Raw genomic sequence first — 27,717 nt, 5'->3', positions numbered from 1 at the left:
AGCATCAACCTTGTAAGAAATCCACCTTTTCTTACCTCTTAAGAGTTTTTCTTCCTTATTTGTATCCTACATGGATACTCCCATTGTAAATATCCAATTCCATTTGTAAATTAATACTAACTCTACTAACACTAACCCACTATGAAAAGTCCTATCACCTCCATTTCTCTCCTCTCTCTTTCCCCACCAACTTCTTGATAATTCCAAGCAAAAGAAATTAGATAAATTGCTGAAAATCTAACCCAACCATGGTTAGAGGAGTAACCCTAGCCTTCAAAATTGCTATAAAAGGAGGGTGTAGCTAGCACAAAGGGGGGAGAAGAAAGAGCACTATGCTATAGCTTTAGAAGCCAAGCTCAAACTCTTGAGAAGGAGCTCTTGAGTGGAATCTCATTGGCATTAGGCATATGTATGTGTTGTATTAGGGGTGATTAGCAAGGGAACTCTATGCCATTGTAAGAGAGAGTGATCATTAAATTGAGAGTAGGAAATCTATCATTTCTCCTACTAGAGTAAGCCCAACATTTGCTGAATCAAGGAGGGTGAATTTGGACTAAGCATGGATACCTTGTCTCCCTTCCAACATGAAGTCATGGACAATAATGATGTGTAAGTGTCTTGGTGTTTTATTTAAGTTCTTGATAGCTTGTCTCCGGGTATTGTTATCAATTTAGCCATAAATCCCACATGCTGTAAGAGGGCGACAGGGTGGAGAGGACTCCCCTGGCCTTAAGACAGTGATTGGGGTGGCTTTTTTCTTGTGATGAGTTGTGGTGTAATTTACTCAGGCTATGTTGAACAAATACTAATCTCACTTTGATTGGTCATGACAGATTTGTAAGAAGGCATTAGTGCAACAAGCACCCCATTCCCCCTTCTCTCTCTTTCTTACATATATATATTTATGTTTGCTTGATCATTAACGATACACTTCAAAGCAGCCCGAGCACCATCTCTCTCTCTCTCTCTCTCTCTCTCTCTCTCTCTCTCTCTCTCTCTCTCTCTCTCTCTCTCTCTCTCTCTCTCTCTCTCTCTCTCTCTCTCTCTCGCTCGCTCGCTCGCTCTCTCTCGTGTTTTAGTGTATGAGAATGTTCCATTGGTGTTAGGATTAGTGTAAATTCCTTGCTTGTTTGTGGGTTGCTCTAACGATTCTCCTCTTTTGCGTCCTAGTTCGCTCTTAAACTAGGTGGTGCCCCTTGTGTAGTTGGGATTTGGCTGGGGGTTTGTTGTTTTGGTTTGTGTTGTGTTGTGCCCCCAGGCCCATTGAGCAGCACGGGAGCCTTGAAGGGTGTCTAGAGGTTGCTCTTCTTGTTGCCCGCCCCGGACCGCCTCAATTTTGGTGCCCCCACGGAGGACAGGCTTGTGTATGTTTTGTGAAGGCTCAACCTTTATCATAATCAAGTAGCTTGCATGAATCACGAAAATTTGTATGATCCCTTCATTCCCATTGCAAGGCAAAAGGTACACATAATTTTTAGTACTAAGTTGCAATTTCAACGTGTCATTCGTAGAATTTTAGGTCCTCTTAGGTTGGCCGAGATAAACCCTTCAGTAAATCCTTTTATTTTGCCTCTCATTAGGTACGACCTTAGTTTGGACGTCTATATTTTTGTTTTGTTTTAAGCATTAGGTCATGCATAGACCATGGATAATGGCCCAGGAATAGAGGTTTTCCCCTTCCATTTCACTCCACACATTAGAATAAACATTGCAATTAGTAGGAAAATCCATTTTCAACAACGTATGGTGTTCATGTTTGGTGCCTAAAGAGTAGGAGAAATTCTCGCATCACCAAACCCTGTCATCCTACCTCTTATTGATTATCATAGGTCGTTTGATGTGAATATCTTTATTTTGTTGTAGAATAGATTGCAAGCTAGAAAACATTATTGTGTAAATCTTTTTAAGAAAGAAAAACAAAAACGGGTGTCACTTTGAAATCAATTCAATGGAAAGCCAACGCCAAATGTCTGGGTATCCTCTTTTCTTTGGAGAGCCTGGAGAGGATGCAGAATTATTTTTAGCGAATTTCAAGATGTCTTGCCGTATCAAGAGGATAATAACTGATCAAGAACGTGTAGAAATGTTTGAGGTGGTCCTTAGGAAAGATGCTAGCACTTGGTTTGACTCTTTGCCTGAGGAAGTTAAGGGGAATTACACAGAAGTTTTGAATCGTTTCAAGAAATACTTCTTTGATCCCCAAAACACTCAAAAATTATGGCAAGACATTGTTTCTCATAAGCAAAAAGACTTAGATGACTACTACTTGTACAAGCAAGAGTTTCTACGTCTTTGGGCTCTATGGATACAAAATGTTGCTAACCCTAGTGATGGTGCAGAATTTCTAAAGAAGGAGAGGTTCATAGCCGGACTCTTTCCTGACCTTAAGGTAAAAGTTGAGGCGGGTGCACCTGCTACCTTTGATGCAGTTGAAACTAGGGCTGCTGAAAAATATAGGAAACTCAAGTGCTTAAGGGGAGAGGTTCCAATAAAAGGTCTTAGACCCAAAGATAAGTCACAAGCATCAACATCGAGGGAGCTTCCTGAGGTAACGGCGGAAGTAATTGAGAAGTTAAACGAATCTTTAAGCAGCCTGTCAATTCACCTTGCACAAGCTGTAGGTCCAAAGGGACAAGCAAAAAAGTCTGAAGAGCGAGATCCACGACCTAGGAGAGTCTTGCAATGTTGGAATTGCGGAGAGTCTGGACATGGGATGTATAATTGTCCTTGGCCCCGTGGGGAGCCAGGGAGACCTAACTTGAATTACCCAGTGATGAATGCAGGTGAAGGAACTGGTCAACAACCAAGGCTTCTACAAAGACCAAATGGACCAAGACCACCTCCACAAGGGGTAGAAGGAGTTCCACCTTTGCCAGATCCAAATGTGCATGTGGTAGAGGTGACAAACTCAAATGAGGTTGACATGGAAGCCAATGGCATTAAGCGTGGCCGAGGGAAAGGTAAAGAGAAAGAGGGTGTCCCATCTCAGAGTGACCATGGACAAGGCAAGAAGGCAAAGGAGACCAAGGAAGCTAAGAGGACTCGACGTCATATCAATCTCCAAGACTTCCCTCTTGGACATGGTATGGCTCCATACAACCTATTGGAAGACATGCGAGGTAAGGGTCCTGATATCTCATGGCCTCAGTTTCTTGCATTATGCCCACAAGTTAGGAGGGATTTAACAAAGGCAGTTAGCACTAGGAGAAAGGTAAAAGAGAGTTTTCCTGTTGTAAAAGCTCTGAAATGAACGAGGATATTACACCTGTGCTAGATTGTTACATAAAAGGAAGATTGGTTAGGAAAGGTCTAGTGGATGGGGGTGCACAAATTTGCATCATGACAGAAGGGCTCATGCAAAGACTAGGCATGCACATCCATGAGACACCTGAAATCAAAGTGAAAATGGCAAACAATAGCAAGGCTAGGTGCGTAGGCATTTGTAAACATGTTTTTGTGGAGGCCTTTGGCATTAAGAAGGCAGTGGATTTCTATGTCATGTCTACCAAGGGAAATGGTTACCCATTTATCCTAGGAAGACCATGGCTAATGAAAATGCGAGCTTTGCAGGATTGGGAGAGTGGAAAGCTAATTTGCAGGAATGACAATCACAAGAAGGTTGTCTTTGACATGAAGGAGCAACGCCAAGAGGAGCTCCATGAAGAATCATCTCGAAGTGAGACGGAAGAAGATTGGACTGAAAACACTTCAGAAGAAGAAAGTAGCGGCAGCATTACTGAAGAGGAGTCCTCCATTGAAGTCATGGGGGTAAGGTTTAAGCCAAACAACCAGGAGACCTCTTCTCGAGGTTTGGAAGAGGTAGGTTCCCAAGAGAACCAAAAGGTGGAAGATGAAGGAATGTTGTCTACAACACTAACAAAGGATGAAAGAGAGGAGTTCAAATGTGTGCTAAGGAAATTTTCGAGGCTTTTTGCTAAAGACTACACCGATGTGCGTGGAGTAGATGTTGTTCAACACAAGATTGAATTGAAGCCAGAGGCCACACCTAAGGCTCAAAAACTACGAAGGCTAGGAGTCATTAGGAGCAAGCTCTACTCAAGGAGGTAAGAAAGCTTCTAGCAGCAGGTTTCATCTATCCAGTGGAGAATTCAGAGTGGGTCTCTCCCGTTGTTGTCACTCCTAAGAAAAACGGCAAGTGGAGGGTGTGTGTGGATTATCGTCCACTTAATGAGGCAACAAAAAGAGATCACTTTCCCCTCCCATTTCAGGATGAGATACTAAATGAAGTAGCTGGTCATGAGAAGTACACTGTGTGTGATGGCTACTCGGGTTACTTTCAAATAGGTATCGCATTGGAGGATCAATTGAAAACAACCTTTATCACTCCTTGGGGTTATGCTTTTAGAGTCATGCCATTTGGCCTGACAAATGCTCTTGCAACTTTCCAACGCTTCATGAACATGGTGTTTCAAGCATTCTTTGGAAAGTCCATTAGGGTTTTTATTGATGATTTTTGCATTTATAGCTCAAACTCATTGCATCTACAAAGGGTAGAAGAAGGTTTAAATAAGCTCTATGACATGGGAGGTCAACTCAACCCCGACAAGTGTCACATAGCTGAGGATGAAGTGATCTTGCTTGGTCACAAGGTTTCCTATAAAGGCATTGAGGTGGATCCTTCAAAGGCAAAGGCTCTTATTGAGCTCCCCTCACCCAAGAATCTCAAAGAGGTCATATCATTCATTCAAAAAGTGAAGTATATGTCACGCTTTATTCACTTAGCTTCGGAGTTGCTTCATCCTTTGCAAAAGTTGACACAACAAGTAGAATTTGCATGGTCTGATGAGCTTGAAGAGTACTTTTGTAACATTAAAGTCATTTTGTCAGAGCTACCAACACTCATGCCTCCATGTTGGGAGTACACATTCTTTGTTAGCTCTAGTGTTGGGAAGCAAACAATTGGTGCAGTTTTATTACAACAAGATCCCCACAGTACCAGGATGCGACCCATCTACTTTTCTAGTAGGGTCATGAATGCTTTGGAGAGAGGCTACACGGAGGCAGAACTCATGATGCTTTCTCTCATGTTTGCGATAAGGAAGTTTAGATCCTACTTGCTCCCAAAACCTTTTGTAATTCTCACCGCAGAGAATTTGTTCCCTTGGGTGTCATCTCAAATGAATCTTAGTACTAGGATCTCAAAGTGGATTATGGAGTTGCAAGAGTTTCAATACTCTTTCAAGGTAGAAGATAGTGTGCGTGCACAATTGGCAGGGATTCTCACTTATAGGGTGCATGAAAAGGAGATTAAGGTGCCTGAAGTAAAGACCCTACCATTACCACCACCAAAAAGTATTCCTAATGCTTTTACCTTGTTCTTTGATGGAGCTTTTCGTCGAGCCACAGGAAAAGCAGGGGGAGGGCTAGTGTTGCTCAACCCAAGTGGAGAAGTGGTCATGAAAGAGAAGTTCAATCTACCAAGTTCAGCTAGCAACAATGAAGCAGAATACGACACACTAATTCATGGTTTGAAGATGTGCATTGGCCAAGGGATACAACGCCTCATGGTAAAGGGAGATGCACTTCTCATTGTTAAACAGATTTTAGGCATTTGGGCATGCAAGAATGAAAGCTTACAGACAAAAGTTCATGCCATTCGTAGATTGTTTAATCAATTTGAAGAAGTGCAACTATATCATATTCCTAGGAAACAGAATGAAGATGCCGATTTACTTGCACAGCAAGTAGTTACATGTGTTGAGAAAGAAGTGCAGGTCATCATGGTGGCAGCAACTATCAAGCAACCGAGATACCAGGGATTGGAGTCATTGACTCCCATTATTAGCTACATTTCGGAGGGTGAGTTTCCACAAGACTTCACGAAGGCTCAGAAGAGGAGACTCATGAAGAAGGCAAACGCATATCTCTTCCTAGAAGGCTCCCTCTATCAAAGAGGGAGGGATCAAGTATATAGAAGAGTACCAACTATTGAGGAAATTCTAGCCATTCTAAAAGGTTTGCATGAAGAAGCATGTGGTGGTCATTTTGCCCAAGAATTAACTGTGAAGAAGATTTTGCTTGCGGGGTATGTTTGGCCAAGTCTGCATGTGGATGTCCAACATTGGTGTAAAATTTGTCACAATTGTCAGGTAAATGGGAATAGAAGATTGGTTTATGGTCCAAGGCAAATCGTGCTTGCAAATGGACCCTTTGAAAAGTGGGGCATTGATGCTATGGGTCCTCTGCCTAGGACAAAAAAAGGTAAAATCTACATTCTAGTGGTTGTAGACTATATGACTAGGTGGGTGGAAGCACAAAGTGTGGCAAAGGTAAATGAGAGGACAGTGAGCAAATTCGTCTACACTCACATTTGTTGTAGATTTGGCACACCTTTGGTGATTTTTTCTGATAATGGTCCAGGGTTTAGAAAGGGATTGCTCACAGAAGTCTATGAAGAACTTCACGTTCTACATCGTCACAGTACACCCTACTATCCCCAATCAAATGGTTTGGTAGAAAAAGCTAATGGTGTCATTGCAGGAATCATTAGAAAGATGGTGAAAAACAAGACAAAGTTGTGGGATGACTTCTTGGATGGTGCCTTGTGGGCGTATCGAACCACATATAGGGAAGCCACGGATTTCACACCATTTCACTTGGTCTATGGTCAAAAGGCTTTACAGCCAATTGAGCTAAACATTCCAACAATGCGACTTCATGGAAAATCAGCACAAGATGATCAAGAAGCATGGATGGATCAACTTCTTACCTTAGCTGAGCTTGAGTGGAAAAGGGAAGCAGCATATGAGTGCTATAAGAGGAAAGCCACACAGACAAAGGAGAAGCTTGACAAGAAACTGAAGGACAAAGGCATCAATGAAGGAGATCTTGTGCTAAGGTATGACAATCGACACGATAATCGTTTTGATGCCAAATTTGAAACAAGATGGCAAGGGCCATACATAGTCAAGAAGGCTTTCAATTCAAGTTACTATCAGCTTATGGACTTGAATGGTAAAGAGCACTCCAGGAAAGTAAACGGCTATCGCTTGAAGCCTTACTTGAGTCGCCTTCTACCAAAGGATCTACCAGAGCAAAAGGCAACTATCCCATGTAAGTATTGTTCCATGAAGCATGAGTGTAACACAAACCAAAATTCCAAGGGGCCAAACAATGAAGATCTTGTCAAGGAGTCTGAAGCACTCTCTTTGGAAAAGATTCTTTATGATGGTACATGAATATACCATCATCTTGGGGGAGGGCTAATGATAGACGTTTTTCGGCTCTCTGTGATTGCCATAGTGAGTTATCCCCCCCTATCAAATCACTCAAACACTGTGGTTACCCTCATCCTTTCACTGTATATAGGTGCGTGTGAGTTAGGGGACTTTTCCCATATCTCCTTACTGAAATAAAAAACCCTCAATTAGCTAGTCATTGGGCTAGTTGAGCCAAAAAAATAAAAAATATAAAAAAAAATATAAGTATATTATGGCCCATGCGTATGTAAATATTTCTTTGTATATAGGGCTTAAATAAAAGATTTTTTTATAATTATTTTGGTATTTATTTAAATATTTCTACCTAGGTGTGTGTTATTTATGCTCTGTACATTGCCTCACCATTACCACAATTTTTCTTACCATTTTTCATACTCTTTATTCCATATAGAAATATTTTCATGTAACCTTCTCTTATATTTGGTGTAACTCCACCCCAACAAAAATCCAAAAAAACTAGTTTTATTTATGTGTATATTTTTTCACTATTGTGATTTTTTCCTTCCTACATCTATTTTGTTTTTTTTTTCTAAAAAATTAGAACACCAAAAATATTTATCTTTTTATGGTAGCCTCATAATGAGAGAGATTTCTTTTGACCCCTTTATATTTTTTCCACTTATATTATTTATATTTGACATGTACATATTTTTTAGACCCCTCAATATTTGATTTTCTTAGTTGTACTATTCACTTATATCATGATCTCAACAATATCTTCAATTATAGACCTACCAAATAAGGTCAAGGGTAGGTGGCATACATACATGCACTATGGAGGGCTCACTCTTGGAGGTATTCAAAAGAATCATCCAAAGAAGGACCCCACAAGGACCTTGTGCAGTGAAAAAAAAACGGTCGGTTTTGCTGAATTTTTAAAGTTCACTTGCTCTCCGAATTTGAAAAGGTGATACAAACAAAAGTTGTAACTCGTGGGCTGAACTTTTACCTCAAATTTTTCCATATTTTTTTGAGCTACGAGCTGTGAGCTATGATTTTATTAGTGGACCCCAGTTTTCCCATGCTATGCAGCCACACTCTCTCTTCCACTTTATCATTTTCCTCTTTCACACACACTTCTCCACTCATCATCCCCACCTCTCTCACCACTCCTCTCTGCACCCTACTCACCTTCACCTCAACCTTGAAGAATAAGAGAAACCATGGTGAACTCATACCTCCCACACACAATTCCATTCCAAAATTGACCACCTAGTCTCATTTGTCCTCCTCCAAATTACCCATATCTATCAAAAAAACCACAAAATTCAGCCTCTTCTCTTAAAAGACAGCATCATGGTGGTTGATTACTCAGCTTCAATTACCTTGTCTCTCAAGGAAGGTCAAGAGTGGAGAAAAAATGTACCGTCAAAGCTAGTGGACCGTCAACAAGCGTCAAAATTGGCCCTACTCAAGACACTTGGAGCATCAACCTTGTAAGAAATCCACCTTTTCTTACCTCTTAAGAGTTTTTCTTCCTTATTTGTATCCTACATGGATACTCCCATTGTAAATATCCAATTCCATTTGTAAATTAATACTAACTCTACTAACACTAACCCACTATGAAAAGTCCTATCACCTCCATTTCTCTCCTCTCTCTTTCCCCACCAACTTCTTGATAATTCCAAGCAAAAGAAATTAGATAAATTGCTGAAAATCTAACCCAACCATGGTTAGAGGAGTAACCCTAGCCTTCAAAATTGCTATAAAAGGAGGGTGTAGCTAGCACAAAGGGGGGAGAAGAAAGAGCACTATGCTATAGCTTCAGAAGACAAGCTCAACCTCTTGAGAAGGAGCTCTTGAGTGGAATCTCATTGGCATTAGGCATATGTATGTGTTGTATTAGGGGTGATTAGCAAGGGAACTCTATGCCATTGTAAGAGAGAGTGATCATTAAATTGAGAGTAGGAAATCTATCATTTCTCCTACTAGAGTAAGCCCAACATTTGCTGAATCAAGGAGGGTGAATTTGGACTAAGCATGGATACCTTGTCTCCCTTCCAACGTGTAGTCATGGACAATAATGATGTGTAAGTGTCTTGGTGTTTTATTTAAGTTCTTGATAGCTTGTCTCCGGGTATTGTTATCAATTTAGCCATAAATCCCACATGATGTAGGAGGGCGACAGGGTGGAGAGGACTCCCCTGGCCTTAAGATAGTGATTGGGGTGGCTTTTTTCTTGTGATGAGTTGTGGTGTAATTTACTCAAGCTATGTTGAACAAATACTAATCTCACTTTGATTGGTCATGACAGATTTGTAAGAAGGCATTAGTGCAACAAGCACCCTATTCCCCCTTCTCTCTCTTTCTTACATATATATATTTATGTTTGCTTGATCATTAACGATACACTTCAAAGCAGCCCGAGCACCATCTCTCTCTCTCTCTCTCTCTCTCTCTCTCTCTCTCTCTCTCTCTCTCTCTCTCTCTCTCTCTCTCTCTCTCTCTCTCTCTCTCGTGTTTTAGTGTGTGAGAGTGTTCCATTGGTGTTAGGATTAGTGTAAATTCCTTGCTTGTTTGTGGGTTGCTCTAACGATTCTCCTCTTTTGCTTCCTAGTTCGCTCTTAAACTAGGTGGTGCCCCTTGTGTAGTTGGGATTTGGCTGGGGGTTTGTTGTTTTGGTTTGTGTTGTGTTGTGCCCCCAGTCCCATTGAGCAGCACGGGAGCCTTGAAGGGTGTCTAGAGGTTGCTCTTCTTGTTGCCCGCCCCGGACCGCTTCACCGGTTAGTCCTCTGGGGTTTTATTTTTCCTAACAGGACCCACAAGGCTTTTTCATTTTCCCAGCGGGCCTGTCGGGCTTCTACAGATACCCGGCGGGCCCGCCAAGAAAATGAAAATCCCAGTAAGAGTAATTATATATAGTAAACAATGTGCTAACCGCAGTCTTTTAGCTAGGCAAATCCTTGGGGAGTGTATCCGAGTGCTGGGTATAGTCATCTCCTTGTGAATTGACCTAAGGTTACAGAGTTATAGGGCTGAATGACATTCTTAATTCGATAACCACTTCTAAAAATTTTTAAAACTCATTTACCGACATAAAGGTACAAAACCAAAACAACTAAAAACTCTGATAGTCATGCTCATTGCGAAGAAGCCATTGGTCCAAATGAGGGTTGTAATTGGTTTTAGAAGATGAGCATATGTAAATGACGAGTCGATAGTCAAGGGTTGGATGTCCTGTACTAGTGTAATGGGCATATAAAGATCCTTGAAGTCTTGCATTTTGCACCATCATAGATTTGAGTTGATTTACACTTGTCACTCCACAATATAAGAGCTATAATCCTTAATTGGGTTAAAATAGCTTTTATATATTGAATTGGTTGCATGGGGGGACTACAATCCTTCTTTGGGTACAAGTAGTCCTCAATTGAGTGATTATATTGAAGATTTATTTGTGTTAGTTCATGCATTGTTTTATACAGAGAGTGCATTATGTATTATGATAGATTATTAGTGCATGAAATAACCAATCATATATTTTATTGCTTTTGTTTGTTTTTTGTAGCAATTGAAATTATATGTGTCTTATTGTTTGCAAATCAAAGTGGACATATAAATAATCATTATAACAATAATTGCATTGAGAGATTCATAGCATTGTTGTACTTATTATGCCGTGCATAGATTGTATTGTAATGTGTACGTTTGCTCACAATATAGGTGATCAATATGTGGATTGACTAGCGTGCATTGAAAATCTCATATTGTGCATCATGGTTATTTTCATATTGAATGGTTTTTAAATTTTAATATATATTGAAAATAAGAAAAATGTTTCAAAAATTGAACATCTAGTTCTTTTGTCTTCAGTTTTAATTTAAAAGCAATGGAGCAAAATGTGGGCACAAGTGGTACAAAGAATCCAAAGAATAAAAAAGCTCCTGGCAAAGAGTGGGATTATTCTCACAACATATACGGCCGATAAATGGAATGGCAATGTAAACTTTGTCACACAACAAAATCAGGCGGTACACCTCGTATTAGGGATCATTTTCTGGGTAGCGTTAAAAAGAGTTGTAAGAAATGTGAACATCCTCAGACACCTGTACTTGCAAAGCGTTTGAGAGAAGAGCTCGCCAAAAAGGGTGGCAAGAGACAACAGATATATAGCTTTGGGGTGAAAGCATGTTAACCTGTCGCGCTTTTTGTGCTAGTTAGCAGTTTCAAGTTAGCACATCTTCAAAAAGTTGGGCGTCCGGTAAATTTTTTACAAACAATATCAAAATTTGTCGGAGGTTATACATTTGGATTCCTTCTTTCAAGCGCTTTCTATTGATATATCATATGTCATAGATCTTAGAGATGTAGCTCAAGTTATTGTACTAGTTAGCATATGTCAAAATTGTGCTAGTTAGCATTGTCCGGGACATGAAAAAGCATGAAAGGTTAACATGCTTTCACCCTCTGAGGCTTTGAGTCAAGGGTTCTCAGAGCCAAATATTAACTCCGCGGATCTTGTAGTGACGCCAACTAACCTTGGAGAACAACCTACACAGGGAGAGGAAATTCTAGGCAGTGTTCCTTTTAAGCGTCACAATGAAGGTGGACTTAGTTAAATGCGTCAAAAATCATTACATCAAAGCTTTCGAGTCCAGTGTCTAGAAGAAGCACAAACTGCACTCGCCAAAGCAATATTCTTTACTAGAAGTGCTTTGGTCATGGTAGACAGCAATCATTGGAAGGCTGCTTGGAAGAAAATCGGTGAGTTTGGCCCAAGATTTTCAGCTCCTTCTTATCACACGATACGAAATGGTTTCTTGGACAAATGTTACATCGAAGTCAAAGAGCGTGTTGGTAAAATAATACTTCACTTTCAGGATGTACGATTGTGAGTGATGGCTAGTCAAATGTTCAAACAAGACCGCTGATCAATGTAATGCTGGTTTGTCCAAGGGGAGAAACGTTTATAAAGGTGATTGATAGTTCTGGTGCAATTAAAGTGCAAATACATTTATGAGGTCTTGAATGTTTAGATTGGATAAAATGATGGTGCAAGTTCAACAAGGGGACGTTGGATAGGATTAGGGTCTATCTTTAATTGTTCTTTGAAAAATATCAACACATCAGAAGCATTTCTTCTTTGCTCCCGCTCTTTTAACTTCATCCAACAATCTACTTTAATCCGAATAGGCTTTATAACATCTTCGTGTGGGTGGTGAAAAACTTCTTCTAGAAAATAAACTTTTCTGGCTTCACTCCAAAAATCTGCCAGCATGTCAAATAGATAGCCTAATGCATAAATGTTGCTCGCTTTTGTGTATGCATCTGTGCACCGTGGATCATATAGTTTCGGAGCAATCCAGGGTCGCTTAGCCATCTCGGCATCCCTGCTCTCTGTGCCTCCAAAATTGTAGAGCCGACTGTCCTATCCTGGACGAGTGAGCGGCCACAACACCATCGATTAGGGCGTGACAAATGGTTGGCATCTGCTCGATCATTGCTTTGATTCGTGCCGTGTCTATCTCCTGTACATGAAGATTTGCTGCAAGTAATGACCTCCAGCCGTGTTGTAGCCTGTGCATGTGTCATCTGAACAATCCGTGAGCAAATGGTAAGCGGCACATCATGTCGCCCACGGTACCCCCATTGTAGCCTGGGAATAGTGTGATCCAAGGAGCTTCAGTAGTAAAGCCAATGCACCTTACAATGGAGGGGTGAAGCGTTTGCATTCCTTTCTCTGTCTGAAAGCTGTCAAATTTCGCCTCACTCCCTCCCTTGTAACATTTTCCCACATATGTAATGTGGTCTATGAAAAAAGAGATGCCTTTGATGGTGTACAATGTACACACACCAAAGGACCCTGCTCCAACCCTCATACCTTCTACCAAGGCTTCGTGAGGGATGCCGATAAGATGAGAGCACTTGGCATTCAAAGCTGTTTGCATAATTGTGACGGTGCCACTGGCATCGGATTGACCTCCCAAAGCTGCTTGCACATCTTGGGCCATCTTCAATCTCTTGGGTAAGGGTGCTTGGTCCTACGCTTTCATATGCTTCATCTTTACCTTCTGTTCTTCCCACAATTTATCCCAGAGCTCTAATTTTGACATATCGCAGGCAGGTGGGATATCTTCCTTTAAGTCTCTGCAACATACTTTCATATTTCCCAACACTGTCTTAACCTTGTGGTGGGGGTCAAATTCTTGAATCCCTGCTAGAATCAACAACTCGTATTGGCCTTCATCTCGTAGCCTGCGCTCTGTGTTCTCCCATATAGCGCTAGTGAGGTCTTTGATGAAGACATCGCTTTCACTAATCTGATGTACGTGACTATCTGCACATGATGAGATTGCCAAAATACATTCTTTACGAATGGCACGTATAATACTTTTCCTTTGATCTAGCATCATATTTCCATTGGACAATAAAAAATAGCATATCAAATAGTCATTCATGGTTGCGAATGACACTAACACTCTCACACTATTTCAGGCAACCCCTTAACCATGACTTGTAGACTTTAAGAAATGAACAAGGAAATATTGATAAAAAATTAAAAACAATCTTCGCTTAAAATTGCAATCTGTTACACGTGTAAAATGGAGATCAAACAAGTGGTTTATAAGAACTTAATGCAGATCAAACAATACATAATAATAGTCTGACACATTTCGACATATATTGAATTTTTAACTTATGTTTTTCTCCGTGTGCACATACTAGTTTAAACAAAGCACACACCGACTTAAAGACTTCAAAAACATTTAAAACATTGGAAGTATACAAATCGGACTAGAAAATTGCAAAGAATGTCTTGCTCTTTAAAAAGATAGAAATAAATATTTAACATGCAAATTGTGTTTACACACTTTTTTACATAGATTTTATGTAATTGTAGCATTCAAAATAGCGATGATAATTGATGCTCTTTAACAAGATACAAAAGAATATTTAACATGCAAATTGTGTGCAAATTCTTTTTTACAGAGAATTTATGTAAATGAAGCATTAAAAATAGCGACGATGCTTGAGGTCTTTTAACAAGATTAAAAAGAATATTTAACATGCAAATTGTGTGCAAATACTTTTTTGCATATAATTTATCATTCTTTTGAATATGATTGGCTGGTATATAATTTCATATGGACAGTTAAAAACAACAAAATCAAACAATTCAAACATTTGTATATGAAATACTCTTCATAGCCGCGTTACCGACCAGGTATTTCATATACTTAATACTTAAAAACTAGGTGTAGAGGACAAGTGAAATGAAAGGAAAGGCTATTCATGATATTTGATTGTGACATGGGCCTACATACAAATTATATGACGTTCTACGATCGGGTTAACGACCTGAACGCCACATTTATGCAACAGCAGATGCTTCTAACAAATGACACTCTTTTAGCCGTGTTACCGACCGAGTGCTGCCTGAATCTAAGGAGAAATAATGGCTTGCATACGAACATCATATGGCCACGTTACCAACCGATGCCCATATGTTTTTTGAGAAAGGTTAAGGGAAGTTGACTTACCATAAGGATACTAAATTCGCCATGTTACCGATGTAGTACCCAGACAGTAAGCCAATACTTACCACAAGGACACCATCTTCCCCGCGTCACGGAGGTGATGCCCCCGTGGTAAGCATTGTTCCGTAGAACAACTAACACACATACTCCCATTGTGTGGTAAGGTACCTTATGACTGCCGCACAATACGACAAAAGGCACGCTACCACACAACGCATACACACATAACACATACCCGGATCGTGTGGTCAGGTACCACTACAAGAGGTTGTGTGCTCTTGTGACGCTGTTAGCAACGGAAATACATTGGGTTTTTATAACCCCCGGCGTCGTTAATAGCGTCGCTACGAGAGCGTCGCTATATGCGTCGCTTTAGGCATCGCTATATGCGTCGCTTTAGGCGTCGCTATATAGAGACGCTCATAGCGGCGGTTATAGCGACGTTTTCACAAAAGTCTATAGCGACGCTTATAGCGACGCTCCAGAGCCATAAATAGCGACGGTTATAGCGACGCCCGAGAGAAATTTTTTTTGGTGACAGGGCATTGAATGCCCTGCCATCCATCAACCATATTGTACTTGATTCACTTTTTTAAAAAAGTGCAAGGGTAGATAATAGACCCAAAATAGTCACCCACAAGACGCATTGTTTGCAAAATTGACAAGCGTAAAATTGACAATTGTACACATCATAGGCAAAATGAATTGATTGGCAAATGTAATAATGACAATTGTACAACATCATAGGCATAAAGAATTGATTGGCAAAATGAACTGCGGTGACAAATGTAATAATATACATGGTTCAAAAAGACGTATAAAATCCGTCTCATGATACATAAGCTATGAGAAACCCTAAACTAATGCTATCTAGCTACGGCTAAACTGACGTCGTCTAGTCAGACGTCTCATCGCGTCCAAGCCGCGTATCTGTCGGATTCTGCAAAAAAAGACAATAAGACAGCTTTCAATAAGTATAAACATATAACGACATTTATAAAACAATACAAAAAATAGAAAAGAGTAAACCCTAATACTAACCATGCTGCCGCGAGAACTGAGAATGTCCATCAGAGCGTTTAAGCCCTTCTTGCCTGCGTACTCGCGCTCGTACGGTGTGGGATCACGTCCTGTCATCGACCACTGTCAAAACATACAAAGATTTCATTATGTTAGAATTAAAAAACTCATATACCCTAAACTATCGAACATAAAGAGCAATGCGAAAACACTTACAAAATCGGCCTCAAATGATGCCCATCCACCGCTCCCCAAGTGGTGCGAGCTCCCTGCCTCTACTCGCGCTCTGGCTGCATCCTTTTGTTGCTTCCACTTGTCGGGATTCTCGTGCGCTGCTTTCTTCGCATTCTTCCAATCTTATTTGGCCAGCCAATCTGGCCTGTTCCACCCATGCTTGATTGCTTTTTGCACTTCGGAACGCTTGTGTTTGCAGTATTCGCGCATTCGAATCTTCATCAGGTCTTCATTGAAGCGATGATCCCGTGTTGGAACGGGAAACTCATCATGAAGTATGCTGATGACTCTGTTTTTTAAATCACTTGGTACTTCACTCCATTTGTTTAGTATGTAGTGTCTAAACAGCTGAGAGCAAAGACCACGCATGCGCGAGATCACCTTCTTGCCGTCATCATCCATGATGATGCCGCCGCTAAAGTCGACGGAGTAAGGCAAGCCCTCTGGCCGGTGACGCGTGAACTTGGGTGTCCCGGCAGGGGTCTCTAGCGGCGTGTCGATGGGGGTACGGACGTCAGGTGTCTCCACCGGCGTCTGGGCCCCGAAGCGAGGAGTGTCGAGTGGGGTGGCTCCTGGCGGAGTAGGTAGAGGTGTGTAGCTGCTAGGAATAGTCAGCCGCGCAAAACCTGGCGTAGATGGCGATGTTGTGGCTGGTGTGGGGGTGGGCAAAGAAGGGGAGTGTAAAGAGCCTCGTCGAACACGAGGCAGTGTGGAGGCATCGGCGGCGGAATCCCCACAACAACCGCCACCGCCACCACTAGAGCGCCGGTGTCTAAACGAGTGTGAAGATCGTCTCGTCGACGCCGAAGCTTCGGAGCGCGCCGAATGCTCCGAAAGAGAGGGAGATGCGGATGGAGTAGGAACGCGCGATGATGCGCCAGAGAGATGACGCTCCACGTACCACTGTCTCTGCTGCGGTGACAAAGAAGAAAGAAACTCCTCATCATCCATACCTACATTAAACACACGAATATTTAAACTTAATATTGAATGAATAGAGTAGACAATGACGCAAAGACCATTAAATACAATGACGTAATGACGCATATAAATACAATGACGCAATGAATTGAGTGATAGAAGAGGCAAGTCGAAAACTCAGAATTTTCAATCAAAAGATGTGAGCGCGAGTAGAAAAGAGCGTTATACACCATGGAAGGTACTTAGAGAGCCAGAGCTTTTACAACACGGAGCAAAATTGTTCAAATACAATATTTGTGGCTTTAAGAGATCTCTCTCTCATCCTCGCATAACTCAGCATAACTTCCTATATCTATATAGATCTCTCCGTTTAAACACATATCCTCTGTTTCATTTTGTAGCTCCTCTGCATGCACCCCATATAGAGTAGTAGCATCTTGATGCTCGTCTGGCACCACCGCAGCGGCTTCTGATTGAGTATCTTCTTTGATCTCCTCCATTGATGCCGTTGTGATTGGCACATGGTAGCCTTCATACGTCCTTGCACTACGAGGGGCTACCTCTATGACGTACCACCAGTTTGATGTAGACTTTGTAGGATGAAATATTACCTGCCAGAGCCACATAACTTACATGAGAGCTTTCAAGCACATAACTTGTAAAAGGGGGATGTTAACTATTTACATACTTACTTGTTCACAATGCTCGGGTAGTACGAAAGTGTCTCTTAGGTCAGTCCATTTCTTAGTAGAATCCACCTCAAGAAAACCAGACTCTCCTCTACGCACAATAGCGTTGCGACCCTCCATGATTATCTTGAACCATTGAACGTCGAACAAGTCGACAAAAAATCCTCTGTAATCGATCCTCAAAATCTCTTGTAGCGTGCCGAAGTAAGTGAGTTCCGCCACCACAGGATCTGCATCAGAGGAACGTCGTCAACTAGACTGTTCAAATTTTGCCATGATTCCACAATCTTGAGTAAAACGCTTTTTGTCGATCCGTTCCACCCTAAAATGTCGACCGTTACACCATGTTGCTGTGTATGACCCGCTTCATGCAGGCATCGCAGTCTATGGAGACCTAAATCTAATCTAATATAACGAAAATCTAAATCTAGCGTAAATAAACGTAAATCTAACTAAAAATAAACCTAAATCTAATCTAATTTAACTTAAATAAACATAAATCTAATTTAACGTAAGTCTACATCTAACCTAATCTTTAACGTCTTTTAGGATAGTTTCCTACGACGTTATAACTCTCTTCTTCTTGTGTGTGTGCGTGTGTGTGGATGTGTGTGCCAATAAAAAGAGATAAATGGTATAACCTTTCTATCACCCATGCCAAGTATGATAGATTGGTTATGCCATTTCCCTCTTGAATAATAGGTCTTGAGTTCAACTCCTCATCGGCTAGATCTTTAGGTCTTTTAATTTTAATTACTTTCCTACGACGTTAAATTAGTTTCTCTCTCTTTCTCTCTCAATGTGTGTGCGTTTTTTTGTTTATGCATGTTTTCTCTCTCTTTTCCTCTCTCAATGTGTGCGTTTTTTGTTTATGCATGTTCTCTCTCTCTTTTCCTCTCTCAATGTGTGCGTTTTTTGTTTATGCATGCTCTCTCTCTCTTTTCCTCTCTCAATGTGTGTGTGCATTCTTTGTTTATGTATGTGTGTGTGCGTTTTTATTTATGTTTGTACTCTCTCTCTCTCTCTCTCTCTCTCTCTCTCTCTCTCTCTCAAAAACACTATGTGTGTGTGTGTGTGTGTGTGTGTGTGTGTGAGAGAGAGAGAGAGAGGGAGAGAGAAAGAGGGGAAGAGAACATGAGAGTGAGGAGAGGGAAGGAGCATACCTGGCTCTCCTTCCTCTCCTCGTGTGTGTGTGTGTGTGTGTGTGTGTGTGTGTGTGTGTGTGTGTGTGTGTGTGTGGAGAAGAAAGAGAGAGAGAGAGAGAGCGAGAGAGAGGGAGAGTGTTACCTGCTCCTTGCTTGAGGGCATCGAAAAACTCAGATCTGAGATCTGAGTTTTTGGGCGCTCTCTGTTATTTTTTTTAGCCCAGCCGGCGTCGCTATGAGCGTCACAAATTTACAAGTATATTTGCGACGCTCATAGCGACGCCGGGAAAAAAAAATTTGAGCGTCGTTGTGTGAGCGTCGCTAATATGAATAGCCTCTTGTAGTGTACTCCACTACTACCATGCACTGCAACGCAGAGCACGCTCTCACACGACCCCCTCTCTCCCTCTCTCCTCTCTCCTCTTGACGTACCTGCAAAGTCTCTCTCTCTCTCTCTCTCTCTCTCTCTCTCTCTCTCTCTCTCTCTCTCTCTCTCTCTGTGTGTGTGTGTGTGTGTGTGTGTGTGTGTCTGAAGATGAAGCAATGAAATAACATCCAGCGGACCCGATCGGGCCCGTATATATATAATTATGTGGGCCCGCCGGGCTTTTCAGTATTCCCGACAGGCCCGTAGGGAAAATGGAAAAGCCCGGCGGGCCCGCGAGCTGGAAGACTAAAAAGCCCGATGGAATTTTAGTGGGTTTCTAGGTTACCCTTAACCGGATTCTTTGTGATCATGTTTAATGTAATCATGTAAATGTGTCAATAAGACCTTGTGATCACACAAAATTTGTCGTAATTACGTAAATATTAAATCCCTAACTAAATGGGTTGGGTTTTAAAATTTCCATTTTGGCAAAAATAATGTTAATTCATCAAAAAAGAGGGGCCAGTCTATTCATGTCAACATTTTGACATAGGGGTTTTTAAGTACCCGACGAATGCATGTTATATAGGGGGGTTCCTACTAATGGACCCATCGAGTTACAACCGTGTTCCACTTCTTCCTGAAAGCCAATCCATGACACCACTTTCCTCTAGAGCTGTACTTCACTTTTTCATGAAGGTCACAACTAGAGGATTGGATGTGGGGGATCCCTAGATTTATGGCGATTACAGTGGACATGTTGGCAGCCCCTCAATAAAATTCTAGGCTTCATGAGGCCGCTTCTGTTTCTCTACCCAATAAACTAAACAAAAGTTCGGGCCTTTATAAAGACAGCCATCGTGGAACTAGAAATTTGCAATGATTTGGGCTAAACCTCTTGCCCCAAAAATATATACTCTGTTGTGGCTTATCGTTCACAAAAGTATATGGACATATGTATAGGCTCTCAAGCTTGGACTAGGAGATGGTCTACTAGCGTTGCAAATCTGCTTAGGAGGATATTTTCCATTTATTAATTACTTGCAGAGATAATAAACCAACTTACAAATTTTGAATAGTTATCATTAAATGTTTTAAATTGTCTTGGTAGTATATTCTTTCAAGGGATTGTATTAGGTTCCTTACCACTTTTGGAATACTATGCGGGTTGAATACTAATGGCATATTTGGATCAAAAGGTGTAATAAAATTCATGCCAATTCTCAACCAGCTGGCAATGAATGGCTCTCTATATATAGTTATTCTGCACGACTATGAAGCTAAATTTAAAGTTGCTCGCAAAGTCAAGCATTGGTTTGTCTGCAACATTTAGAAAGATATGTGTTAGCTGAAGATAGCAATGTGGAGGTGAAACGGTGGACCATGCAAAAGCTTTTTTTAAACCAATGCAAAAATGGAAAAGCGAGCTGGTGGATGCAACTGAAGCCTTACTAATTGAGGTGGATATTTACCAAAGGGCATATTAATAAAGCGATCGATGCTTATGTTCAACTGTTTGAGCATGTCCAAACGGACATGATTTAAAAATGTTAATAGGATCTCTTGTTTTTTTTAGAAATGCACCTATTTCTTTGACTTTTTGTATTTACCTACCTCCACCTGACCAAACCCTGTAAACTTTTAGCTCTTGAGTCGTGTCCCGCTCTATGCATGTGGAGCATACAGTGCAAAGCATGCATTAAATGAACCCTCGTCCCCTTGTATGTGCTAGAAAGTTTGATTTGTTTCTTTCTCTGTGCAGTGCAAGGGCCTTTGCACTCTATGCCGTGCACACACCTAGCGGGACGCAGCCTTAAGGTAACTCGTACTCAAAATGGGGGCGAGAGCGAGGGAGGGAGAGAGGGACACGTGGTGGAGGGTGAGCTCCCAAAGGTATCGTTTTGGGTACGCTGACCTCACGTACGCTACTAGAAAAGCCTATCCTTCGAAGCTATTTCCGGCAGCTGCAAAATGTTTTTATCAAGTTACCTGTCACCTGTGTGAGAAACACAATGCCCAAGTTTTACCCAGTCTGAACCGGCCCTTGTTTTAAGCTGTATGCCCATCTTTGACAAAGAATAGCCGTATTTTCGGATATTAATACTAACTCGCTTGGAAAGAACTGCTTGTTGGTTTGCCACAAGCGTGAAGAAAGCACAGTACAAAGCCTTCGGAGTTGCCGAAGTGGGCGGAGCTGTGCAAGCAAAGCTAGCGAGCTGACTACGAAATGCAACTCTCTCTCTCTCTCTCTCTCTCTCTCTCTCTCTCTCTCTCTCTGATTAGTTAGTTGCCGCAAATGTGATTAACCTCGTAACCTCGCTGTTGATAATTACAAGCGATCACCAATATGGCGTCTCGAGGTTCTGCTAGCAACAACGCTACTACCACTAACAGTAAAGCTACGTCAAGCAATATTGCTACGAGGCGCTCATCTCGCTTCAGAGCGGAAGCAGAGGCTGCACTCACACAAGCAGCGGCAGTAGCTTGTGGTGGTCATGGAAGATCAAGAGCTGCAGGTAAGCGACGCGGTTTCGACATCGAGCACGCGGTCTGCCAAAGCAAGCTCTTCGATGCTTTTGAGCTTCAGGAGCTGCAAAAGCAACTGGATCGCACGCTTGCACTTGGAGCAACAACCCGACGCACCGTCGGACAGGATAACGATGAACATCATGATTTGCCACAGAGCCGATCTCCCTGCACGGTTAGTGCTAATCAAGAGATTAGAGATCGAAAGTCGCCCACATGCAGGATCAAAGAAATTAGAGATAGAAAGTTGGGTGCTCATGATGTTGATGAGATTAAGGCAGAAACAGGCATGCGATTAGCCGATGTCCTGCAGGGCGCTTGCATGATTAAGGCAAGATCAGCGGACGATTTGTATCATAATCATGCAATCATAGCGAGCTCGGGAGTGCGATTTGTTCCTCAAGAGGAGGAATGGGTCCCTAATTACTCATGCAGTGGGGCAGACGATGAGGCGAGTCGCCGCAGTACGATCAGCAAGGTGACTGCAAGGTCCTATTCAATGCCGGCGCCTCGCGAAGAACATGCAGCAGCTGCGCCAGCACTAGGCCTTCATACTAATGGCGCCAAGTGGTCTGATCATTACTGCAATATGCAGGACGCACATCCGTCTTCTACTCACGTCCATCACCACCACCATTTCCACCACCATCACCACCACATCGTCCGCACCACTGATGAAACAATCAATTGGCCTTTCTCACCTGTCGTTGATCGTCTCTCCGTTCACTCTGAGAAACCCGAGGAGATCCAGTGGCCTTTCTCGCCGATCCGTCCGATCGTCCACTTTGAGGCACAGGAAATCCCCTGGCCTTTCTCACCTGTCCGTCCTTCAAACCAGCCTGAGGAAATCCCTTGGCCTTTCTCACCTATCCGTCCTTCACTCCACTTTGAGGAGATCGATTGGTCTGCCTTGCCACCTAGCCACCAGATGTCTTCGATAGAAAGCCCAAAATGGAAAGATCTTCAACCTTAAATATACTTGCTTATTAGCATCAAGAGGTCATTAAACATCCCAAGGTAGAAAGAGCTCAAAAATAGTATCCCTGCCCCTCTTTTCCTATGTGGCATATTTTAGCATGCCTATAAGACGACCACCTTGTGCATCACCCCGGTGTCTTATATAAGTGAGCTCCTCCTCCTCCTCCCTCAAAGTAGAGAAGGTGGAAGGCTCTCTTTTACAATTCCTTCTTGTCTTTTTGTCTCTCCAAAAGGATACTTTTGTACATTTTCATGATAGGGTTGTAAGTACATCACAACTACTCTATTTGTCTTAAGAGTACTATTTGATGTACTTGGAGTTACCTATTTTCATGCTATATTCTCCTTTCCTTGCTAATCAAGTGGTCCTCCCCTCTTCTTTTCAAACTATAACTTATGTGCTTATTGGATGAATCTTTGGAAGGCTTCTCAAATACAGATGCAAAGGGTACCAAGAAATTTGGTTTCATGCACAAGCACGTTTATCCAGATGTGGTTGATGATGACCTTATGCAGTTGTTGAATGATGCTCTATTTGGTTTTGGGCATATACAAACTAGGGGAATGCTTTCTGATGCATCTCGAGAGTCCAACGAAGAATATTCTTTTTAGAGACTTGATGTATCCAGGTATGCATGATTGGAATTCCTATACTAGAGGGGGTGAAGCTGCGTTTTTTCCAATGCTCCTACCTCTGATAGATGATCAACAATTAGATGAGCATGATGCACAAGGGAGATAGCAATATCATTGTTACCAGATGCTATATGGGATTTTTTGTTACCCTATGATGTAGGGGATTTTCTACTACCGTTTGATCTAGGAGGAGATGTATATGTTTGTGAATTGAAGCAATTGACTTATATGCCATATGATCTAGGTGGGATTGATTATGGTTTATGGGTTAATTCATGCTTTTTCTCTACTGCTGGGAAATTATTGTGTTTTCCATATGTTCTTGGAGGAGGGTATATTCTAATAAGGCCACATTTGCTAGCATATATCGAAGGATGTGCAAGTTTAGAGGGGGTGGATGTCGTGCCGCTTTGCGGGTAAGCGGTGAAAGATGAGAATCTGCATACATTTTCAAGGTTTTTCCAAACTTATGATTTATGCCAAAAGCTATTATGACATAAGGATGATTCAATGTATACTAAATGTGGGTTTTGGGGCCTAGAAATGAAGTCGGTGCCTGTAGTTCGAGATGCAATGATGTTGTTGAAAAGTGGTTTAATAAGCTTAATTTGTAGTGTTCAAAGTGCTCTACAGGCCTGTCTTTACAGCTCGTAAATTGGAGCTACAGTGAGGAAGCTATGGCAACTTGAGGCCATGATGGTTTGTAGATCTGTACTGGATTGGGCAGCTGCTGATGAAGGGTCAAAGTTGAAATGAATGCATGGGGCTGAAGTAAACACTTTGTGGAGCGCTAGTCTTTTCAGATTGCCAAGTTGGTCGCCTCGATCAATGTGCCATATGGGAGTTTTTGAGCTTCAGCCAGGTTCTGGGATATTATGCACTTAATAGATCAGTGAGTGTTTGAGGAGCATCTCATTTGGGATTTCATCTCATGCAGTGTTTGTTTGTCAATAATGGAGCTCGTCGGCAATGTTTTGGTGGGTATATATGCTAAGTTGAAATTTATGGGGATTTAATGCACTTCAGAGAGCACATTGAGTGCTTGACCAGCTTCCTGTTTGAAATGTTGTCCCTTGGAATGCACTGATTGTAGGATTGCCCCACAGAGGCGAGGCTAGAAGCTTTGGTGTGTTTTTAGCAAATGTGAAGTGAGAGACTCTCTCTCTCTCTCAAGATGCCAGCATGCATCTTGAAGGCATGTGGCTTTACGTAAGAAACTGTATGGGCGACCATATTCACGATGAAATTGTCATTTTGGGGTTGCTAGACATCGTGCTTGGTACTACCTTGGTTGATGTGCATGCCAAATGTGGTAGGCTTTATGAGTCAAAACGCCAAAGGCCGTGCAAGGCAAGGGACCTTAGGGCCGCCCAAAGAAAAAAAAAGGATAATCGGCCACCCAAAGGGGTGGGAAAAGGGGGAAAAGAAGGAGAGCATGGCGCAGGGCAGTGGGAGAGTGGAGAAGGGGAGAGAGGAGCTCACACCGGCTAGCTCTCGGCTTTATTCCATTTCGAGAGCGTTTTCATCAGGTGTTCTGGTTTTTTACCCCCCTTTCGGAGCCATTCATGCCATCAAAAACCTCATTCGAGCTACGATTTAGGAGCTACGTTTCTCAGCTCTCTTTTGGTAGTTTGTGCTACAGAGCTTCCATAGCCATTACATGTACCATTGTTGTAGTCTCTTCCATCTACGAGAGACCACGACTCATTCGGGAGTGTGTAGCCTCTTTCGGAGTGGCCTCATACACACACATAGAGTGAGAGTTTGATGGCATTGTCTTCTTCGACTCAGACACAGGTACAGATATACGTACAGATACAAGAACATAGAGTGGCTTGGTTAGCTTCCTCTGTGCTTCTTGGCCTCGATTTTGGCTTTGGCTATGGCATCGACATTGACTCACAGGCTATAGGTTTCAGTGCTTCGATATTCTGGTTCCAGTGGGAGCAGTTTTTTATATGCGTACATGCATATGTTGGCACTTTGGAAAATGTTTGAGCTCTTTTGAGAGGAGTTTGACTCCCCGCAAGGATATTTCTTTGCATGCAAATGCTTTTGGTGCATGTTTGAGCATCGTGACAGACTTGTATGTCTTTGTGGATACTACCATTGTATGCTTTTGTGGAGCCATCTTTTGGCTAGTACGGTAGTTCCGACCATTTCTGAGACTTGGTCCGGATGATAGCCATTTCTGAGACTTGGCTATATGTTTTGTTGCATAACCTACGTTGTTGAGGGTCAATAGTGTGAGGTTTTCATTGAGCTGGGATATTCTCAAATATGGAGATACCTTCGGTGATACAGGTAGCTGGAGCATTCCTTACGAGGCCTCGCCATAGGACATGTATAGAATGGTATAGGTGATTTTGGCACTGAGTTGGCAGTCTATGGTCAGTTTGATAGTTTATGCGCCTCAGTTGGTCTCTATACAGTGTGCTTTTGAGAGGCATTTCCCTCTTTTATGATTTGTGAGTGACATACTTGGTCATTTTGTCTCGTATTTGGGTTGACAGTCCCAAATACAAAGGAGACTCTGCCGAAATTTTTCCAAAGTCTTTTGGTAGTTGTGTCACCATGTCTACTAGCGAAGACCGTGACATTTATGACATAAAGAATTTTGATGGCGCTACTTTTCAGCTTTGGAAGAACCAAATGCATGATGTGCTTGTCCAAAAGAAGCAAAAATTGAAGTTGCCTAGTGCCTATGCGGCTAGAACTGAAGATATGCACATGAATCAGTTTCAGTGGGAGGAGCTTGATGAGCTATGCAGGCTACAATTAGGCTGCACCTTGGTGAGTCAGTGTAATTTTCAGTGTTAGAATGCGAGACTGCTCATGATTTATGACAAAAATTATGCGACACTTACGAAAAGGATATGGCTAGCAATAAGGTTTCCATGATGCGAAAAATTTTCAACCTAGCTTTGTATGAAGGATTCAGATAGCGTTGCCAACCATATCGATGATTTTGATTCTCTTTTTGCCCAGATTCGTGCACAACGCATGACCATTGATGATGAGATGAAAGCAATCTTTTTGCTTGTTCGTTGCAACCCTCTTGGGATATCTTTTGCACAGCTATTAGTAATTTTCTTCTAATGATACACTAAAATACGATGATGTTACTAGTGTACTTTTGTCAGAGGAGATGCGTTGAAAGACCATGAGTAGCTCGCATTATAGGGAAGCTCATTATGTACAAAGGGATGATAAGCAACATAAGGGACGTTCTTTGCAATGTGAGTCCAAGAAAGAGGGAAATAAAGATGCATCAAGAGGTAGATCAAAGTCTCGTGGTCGCCACAATGTTGAATGCCATTATTGTGATAAGTTTGGTCACATAAAGAAGGATTGTTATGCTGGAAAGCGTGACAAAGAGAAGGGCAAAGGTAAAGGCAAAGATCATGATGATAAAGAGGAGAAACCAAAGAGTTCGGTCAAGATTGAAGAACTGAACATAGTTCAGAATGACAGTGATGCGCAAGACATTAATATGTTGACTAAAAATAATGATGTCTTTTATGATACATAAGAAACTCCATCTTTGCAGAGTTCTATGCCACGAGCTAAACTCCTTGTTAGTGGTGAAGTATCCCATACATGGATTCTTGATTCAAGTGCTTCGTTGCATGTCACACCTCATAGGCAATGATTTACTACATATGAGGAAACCATTGGGCTCTGTTACACTTGTTGATAGTTACACTTGTGACATTGTTGGCGTAGGTGATATTGCCATGGTTATGGAAAATGGGGTGAAGTTTATCATCCATAATGTTCGTCATGTTACAGCCTTGACACACATTCTGATTTTTGTTGGACGTCTTGATGACTTGGGTTACAAAGTCACTTTTCATCAGCAGTCTTGGCGTATTGCGAAGTGTCATCTTATTATAGCCCATGGATCTAAAGCTGGTTCACTTTATCCTCTTATGTATCTAATTAAAATAGTATTCTTTCTGTAACCGAGCTACCAACCATTGCTTTGTGGCATAGCCGGTTAGGACATATGTCAAAGAAGGGAATGGAAACACTCTCTCATTTGGGATACTTACCGTCTTTGTCATTTTTTTATTTTCCCTTTTGTGAGCACTGTCAATATATAAAGCAAACACGGACACATCCTACACATTCTTTTGATAAAGAAAGAGAATTTGTAAGAACCCCAGGAGCTAGAGACCCGGATCCTCCACCCAACCGCCCATATTTATAGGCTCTTAGCCCTAGGATCCCCTTTCCACATTGCTAGATGGCCCATGGCCGGGGTCCGTGACCCCCCTTAGGGTAGGGCCCTGCCCGTAGGACCCATGTCCTGACATTACTCCCCCCTTTGGAAGAGTTTTCGTCCTCGAAAACACAAGTGGTGGTATCTTCATAAGAACACTAATTTTTTCCACCATGGAATCACTCATGGATCCAACGGGTTGTTGAATCGGAACCCGGTTCATTGGGAGGTTCAATGAAATCAAGAATAACATC

General features: G+C 41.9%; 1 protein-coding gene across 1 annotated transcript; it reads left to right on the top strand.

Annotated features, from left to right (window-relative positions):
• The first annotated feature begins 21,445 nt into the window (after positions 1-21,445).
• Positions 21,446-22,900, top strand: LOC147453313 (uncharacterized). Its single transcript, XM_086519147.1, has one exon. The coding sequence runs from the start codon at positions 21,446-21,448 to the stop codon at positions 22,595-22,597; it is 1,152 nt and encodes a 383-aa protein (XP_086375273.1). The 3' UTR covers positions 22,598-22,900.
• Positions 22,901-27,717: the final 4,817 nt, after the last annotated feature.

Source organism: Adiantum capillus-veneris, chromosome 8, assembly GCF_014529385.1.
Source record: "Adiantum capillus-veneris isolate H3 chromosome 8, ASM1452938v2, whole genome shotgun sequence".
Lineage (NCBI taxonomy): Eukaryota > Viridiplantae > Streptophyta > Polypodiopsida > Polypodiales > Pteridaceae > Adiantum > Adiantum capillus-veneris.
The sequence above is the reverse complement of the archived record's forward strand: the minus strand, read 5'-3'. Positions and strand labels throughout refer to the sequence as shown.

Bases quoted from the DNA above. Each gene is read 5' to 3' on its own strand.
- LOC147453313 (XM_086519147.1), top strand. From the start codon at position 21,446: ATGGCGTCTCGAGGTTCTGCTAGCAACAACGCTACTACCACTAACAGT.